Consider the following 5952-nt stretch of genomic DNA (forward strand, 5'->3'; position numbering starts at 1 on the left):
GATTAAAGGCGTGGGCCACCACCGCCCAGCTGTTTCTTTCCTTTTTTATTGAAAATAGATTTTTCTCTCATACAATGCATCCCCAACTACAGTTTCTTCTCCCTCTCCTCCCAGACCCCACCTTCCCCAGATCTACTCCCACCTCTATTTCCCTTCAGAAAAGAGCGGGCCTCCAAGAGACAACAAACAAACATGATAAAACAAGATAGAATAAGACAAGCAAGGGCTGGTGAGATGGCTCAGCGGGTAGGAGCATTGACTGCTCTTCCAAAGGTCCTGAGTTCGGATCCCAGCAACCACATGGTGGCTCACAACCACCCATAATGAGATCGGACGCCCTCTTCCGGTGTGTCTGAAGACAGCTGTAGTAAATTACACCGAAGTGAGCAGGGCCGGAGTGAGTGGGGCCGGCAGAGGTCTTGAGTTCAACAGCAGCCACATACATGATGGCTCACAGCCATCTGTACAGCTACAGTGTACTCATACACATAAAATAAATAAAATAAATAAAATAAATCTTTTTTTAAAAAAAAAAAAGACAAGCAAAAGCCCTCCTATCAAGGCTGGACAAGGCCACCCAATAGGAAGAAGAGTCTTGTTTGGCTTAGTTTGGCTTAGTTTGGTTTGGTTTGGTTTGGTTTGGTTTGGTTTGGCTTGGTCTGGTTTCGTTTCGTTTTCTGAGGCAGGGTTTCTCTGTGTAGCCCTGGCTGTCCTGGAACTCTCTGCAGACCAGACTGGCCTCAAACTCAGAGATCCACCTGCCTCTGCTTCCCGAGTGCTGGGATTAAAGGACAAGGTCTTTCTTAGGATGCCAGGCCCACAAGCCCAGGCTGGTCCTCCTGCCTATGTACATCAAGCACTAAAATTACAGGCTGTGCTACTATGTCTGGACATCTTTCACTTCTTTTAGGTCGAAATCCATATGCATGATTAAAGACTCATTTCCTCTTCCATTGCTAAATTAGAAAAGAAAGTGAATTTCATACTGAAAACAAGATCCGTGACCACCAAAAGGCTAAACGTATTTTGGATCACAAGCAATAGAAATTTAAAATGAAATCCCTTAGTATAGGTCAATAAGTCAAACTCTCCTATCCCCAGCAGGCATGGAGTCTGGGCTCTTAGGTGGCCGCAAAGCTCATTTCTTTAATTACAATGCCAATATTTGATGTCTTTAACCAAGCACTACAAAAAGTTAAATATTCTCATATGTCTTATGAAGTGGGCCCTCGGGGAGAAAAGCAAACAGCCTCAAGTGCTCCTGGCTTTTTTTCTCTCATTCACTCCCCACCCCCACCCCCACCCCACCCCCTGCCACCGAAAGGTCATTTGAATCTAATACTCCTCTAGTGTCCACTTTTCTCCTATTTGATTTCCTAAAGAGATGGTATGGCTTCAGGAACAGGGGTGAAGAGGGAACATCAAACTTCTGGAATACTATGGTAAAGATTCTTTGCTTATGGACTGTGTAGCTAGGATCCTAAACCTTCTCCTGGGTCCACTTCAACGGAAAGAACAATTTAATTAAAACATAAATATAAGGGAAATGAAATCACTTTAACTAGGTCCTGGTTAAGGTTAGTGTGGTTTGAGTAAGAATGGCCCCCATAGGCTGATGTATTTGAATGTTTGACTCTCAGTTGGTGGGTCACTGGGGGCGGGCTTTGAAGTTTCAAAAGCCTGTGCCATTCCCAGTTAGCTCCCTCTGCCTCATCATTGTGGACCAAGGTGCAAATTCTCAGCTACTGCTCCCGTGTCCGTGTGTTACTGTCTGCCTGCCTGCTGCCAAGGTCCCCCCACTGTGACAATCGTGGACTCTCTGAAACTGTAAGCCCCCAATAAACTCTTTCTTCTACAAGTTGCCTTGATCGCGGTGTCTTCTCACAGCAGTAGAAAAGTTACTAAGACAGTTAACTCTGAAGTGTCTCCAACCCATCCCCAAAGGTTCATGTGTCAGCTGGCGCGGTGGGTTGGGGGGTGGGGGTGAGGAGCTGGGACTTATCTGGAAGAAGCAGATCAGTAGGGTTAGGTCCTTGGACCAGGGCTGGGGCATCATGTCCCTGACTCCTCCCCTCACCTCCTTCTCCTGTTTGTTTCTCTCCCTTCCCTTAGCCCCTTTGTCCCCCTCTATCTTTTGCTTTCTCTTTCCTGTTCATAATGAGGTGAAGAGATTCTGCCCCCCCCCCCCCATGCTCTGGTTGCCGTACTATTCTGCCTGAGCACGTGGTCCGAGCGACCGTGGCCAGAAGACTCAGAAACAGTAAATCCAAATAAAGCCTTTCCCTTCAGTTGTTTGTGTCAGGAACATTGTCAGGGTGAATTGGGTTACCAAGCCTAGTAACCCAATTGCCTCACCGTTGGTATGATCTCTCTGATTATCTGAGTCCGCCCCTCCTTCATCATACCTCCCCCTCCCCCCCCCACCCCCCCAATCCCCAAGGCTGCCTGATTTCCCTGAAGTGTCTTGTGCAAGAATCCCATCAGGGAAGTTTATCCTCTTCATGTTTCTTCCTAGTTCTCTTCTACTCAGTGACGCCAAGCTGCTCCCTGGCTATAAACCCACTTACCCACGCCATACTCCGTGACTCTCTCACCCCACTGCAAAGACCCCACTTAAGCTACTGCTATGCCCGGAAGTTAAAAACAATCTTCCTTCTCCCTTGCCTTTTTAACCACAGACTCGTGAAAAGGATACTGGGGACGACAGCTGCGCAGGAAACAGCGGAGATGGCCATCCGGACATGGCACGTAGTGAGGCTGTTCCACTGGGGACATGATTTGTAGGAGATGATCGATTGCAGGAGCGTGTACACCACACCGCAGACGAAAGCCAGAAGCGCACCGCCATCGTGAACCACAGGCACCGCTAACTCCTGCAGAGAGCACAGAGATGGGCTCATACTCGAAAAGTGCTAACTAACCCCAACCACCAGCACTCAATCATTCACTCGGGGAAGCTCTAAGGCAGTAGTAGTTCTCAACCTTCTTGGTGCTGTGACCCTTTAATGCAGTTCCTCATGTTGTACTGACCCTCAACTATAAACCCCCCAAAGATAAAATTATTTTCATTGATACTTCATAACTGTAATTTTGCTACTGTTATGAACCGTAACTGTGCTTTCTTTCTTTCTTTTTCTTTCTTTCTTTTTTTTTCTTTTTTGGTTTTTCAAGACAGGGTTTCTCTGTGTAGTCCTGGCTGTCCTGGAACTCACTCTGTAAACCAGGCTGGCCTCGAACTCAGAAAACCGCCTGTCTCTGCCTCCCATGTGCTGGGATTAAAGGTGTGTGCCACCACTGCCTGGCACTACCACTGCCTGGCACTATCTGTGTTTCCTGATGGTCTTAGGTGACCCCAGTGAAGGGTCTTGCTCAACCCCCAAAGGGTTCGAGACCCATAGGTTGAGAATCTGCACAAGCTATCAGTGCTCAGGGAGGTGGTACCCATCTAAGAGTAGCAAGAGAAAAGCCTCCAGCTGCTGATTAACGCCAGCTGTTCAAGCTGCTCCACAGTTACCCCGGAATCCTAACTCCACCATGAGATTGTGACCGTATAGTGATCACAACCTCTGCCGTGGTCTATCATCAGGTCTGCCAAGACCATATAGAAGTTTTTCCCATAAAAATTGCACTTAGAAGCCCAGGTGAGGGCTGGTGAGATGGCTCAGCGGGTAAATGCACTGATTGCTTTTCCAAAGGTCCTGAATTCAAATCCCAGCAACCACATGGTGGCTCACAACCACCTGTAATGAGATCTGATGCCCTCTTCTGGCTTGTCTGAAAACAGCTACAGTGTACTTATTTATAATAATAAATAAATCTTTGGGCTGGACTGAGCAGGGACTGAGTGACCAGAAGTTGACTGGAGCAAGAAGACATCCTAAAAATTCAATTCCCAACAACCACATGAAGGCTCACAACCATCTGTACAACTACAATGTACTCATATACATAAAATAAATAAATAAATCTTTAAAAAAAAGAAGAAGAAGAAGCCCAGATGAGGCCGTTTAAAGCCTGTAATTCCAGCACTCAGGAAAATGAGGCAGGAGAATCACCTTGAGCACCAGGCACAATTGCAGCCACCATCTACAATATACATCATGATACTTTCTGTAACTAGGATATCTAACATGGGCATGTAGATATAGTTGTATATGAAAAAGTAAGGGACTTCCTGTGTCTTAAACTATTTATGCCCCTTTTAAGTACTTACAGAATTTAGGAATATAAACACCGGATGATATAGAGAAAAGTGTTTAAGATGAAAATTCTATATTATATGTCTTATCACAATTTAAAAATATTTTTAAACAACAAAGAGAAACAAATCCTATTTGATGTTTGAATGTGGGGCATATCTGGGTGAGATCAAAACAGAAACTCATGCATCTTCTGCTAAAGAGTCACTTTCAGGAATAATCAGAACTTTGGTACTTTCCACTTTTCTTTTATATGACTAGACATCCTGAATTTGAATACTTCATCTCCTCCCACTATGAGGAAATCTCCTTCCTCTGCCCTGGCCCTCTTGACATACCCCTTCTGGAGCTAAATCTGAAAGCTTTGTTAGCTCCCTGGGAATGTGTACCCTACCGTGATCATATTAAAAGTCCCCTGCATCTCTGCTGTGCTCCTTCACAATGTCAGCTGTAGTTTATCATTTACACACAGGACAAGAAGGAAGGAGGAATCAAGGGCTCACAGCCAGCTTAGGCTACATAGTAAGATCTCTCAGAGATCACTCTCTCTCCCTTTTTTTTTTTTTTAAACAGAGCTTCATGTAGTCCAGGCTGGCCTCAAACTCCTTTTGTAGCTGAGGACCTTGAAATTTGTATCCCCCTGACTCTACCTTCAAAATGCCATAGGCAGACTTGCACCATGCCCAAAATTTAGGGGGTTGGGACTTTATTCATGGTAAGCAAACAGTCTACCAAAAGAGCTACACCTCCAGCCCGTCTTTTTGTTTGTTTGTTTGTTTGTTTTTGAGACAGGGTTTCCCTGTGTAGCCCTGGCTGTCCTGGAACTCACTCTGTAGACCAGGCTGGCCTCAAACTCAGAAATCCGCCTGCCTCTGCCTCCCAAGTGCTGGAATTAAAGGCATGTGCCACCACCGCCCGGCCCAGCCCGCCTTTTAAAGGGGGAATGGTCAGACATGATTGGTCAGACATGAATTTGGGGTGGATGAGATGGAAATTTGACATATTCTTTGGACTCATTGTTAGGAACTTTTTGCAAATTTCAAGGCAAAAAAAGCACAGAAAACACTAGAATCCTAAGAGAAACAAATCCTTAACCAAACCTTGGATTTTTTTTTTTTTTTAGCTATAATGAACATCTCAGTTTAAAAAAATTAGTTTTAACTTATAAAATGATGTATAAATTCATGATATTTATATAAGTTCTGTATCTGTTTATCATGTGGAATGATTATAAGTCAAGATAATTAATGTATCCATCACATATCTCTGGGGTGTAGAGATTATAGGTGTGTACTACCATACCTAGCTTGTATTTATTATTTGTTTGTTTGTTTATTTATTTATTTATTTGGGCAGGTTCTTGCTATGTAGCTGAAGCTGGATTCCAACTCCAATCCTCCTTCCTTAGCATGTGGTGTGCTAGAAGTGCAGTTGTATGCCACCACACGTGGTTCATAGTTCTTTCTTGTAAGAGAGACAAAGAAACTGTGTGGGGGGGGGGATTAAAGGCGTTTGCCACCACTACCTGGCTTTTTTCTTTTGTTTTAAAGATTTATTTATTTTATGCATGTGAGTACACTGTCACTCTATTCAGATACACCAGAAGAGGGCATCAGATCCTATTACAGATGGTTGTGAGCCACCATGTGGTTGCTGGGAATTGAACTCAGGACCTCTGGAAAAACAGACAGTGCTCTTAACTGCTGAGCCATCCCTCCAGCCCCCAGTTTACAGTTCTTAATTGGCTTTTTTT

The 5952-nt window shown here is 44.6% G+C and overlaps 1 protein-coding gene across 2 annotated transcripts in view; it reads right to left on the reverse strand.

The window, feature by feature from the left end:
* Dram1 (DNA damage regulated autophagy modulator 1) overlaps window positions 1-5952 on the reverse strand; it is a 42214-nt gene that overhangs the window by 16886 nt on the left and 19376 nt on the right. For both annotated transcript variants that reach the window (XR_004112878.1, XM_031349925.1), the window contains exon 4: window positions 2696-2873. Coding sequence is in view for 1 of the 2 variants with exons in the window: in XM_031349925.1 (XP_031205785.1) it covers window positions 2696-2873 (178 nt within the window). In the remaining variant the exon portion in view is untranslated. The remainder of the gene's footprint in view (window positions 1-2695; window positions 2874-5952) is intronic.

This window comes from Mastomys coucha, unplaced genomic scaffold, assembly GCF_008632895.1.
Source record: "Mastomys coucha isolate ucsf_1 unplaced genomic scaffold, UCSF_Mcou_1 pScaffold4, whole genome shotgun sequence".
NCBI classification, from domain to species: Eukaryota; Metazoa; Chordata; class Mammalia; order Rodentia; family Muridae; genus Mastomys; species Mastomys coucha.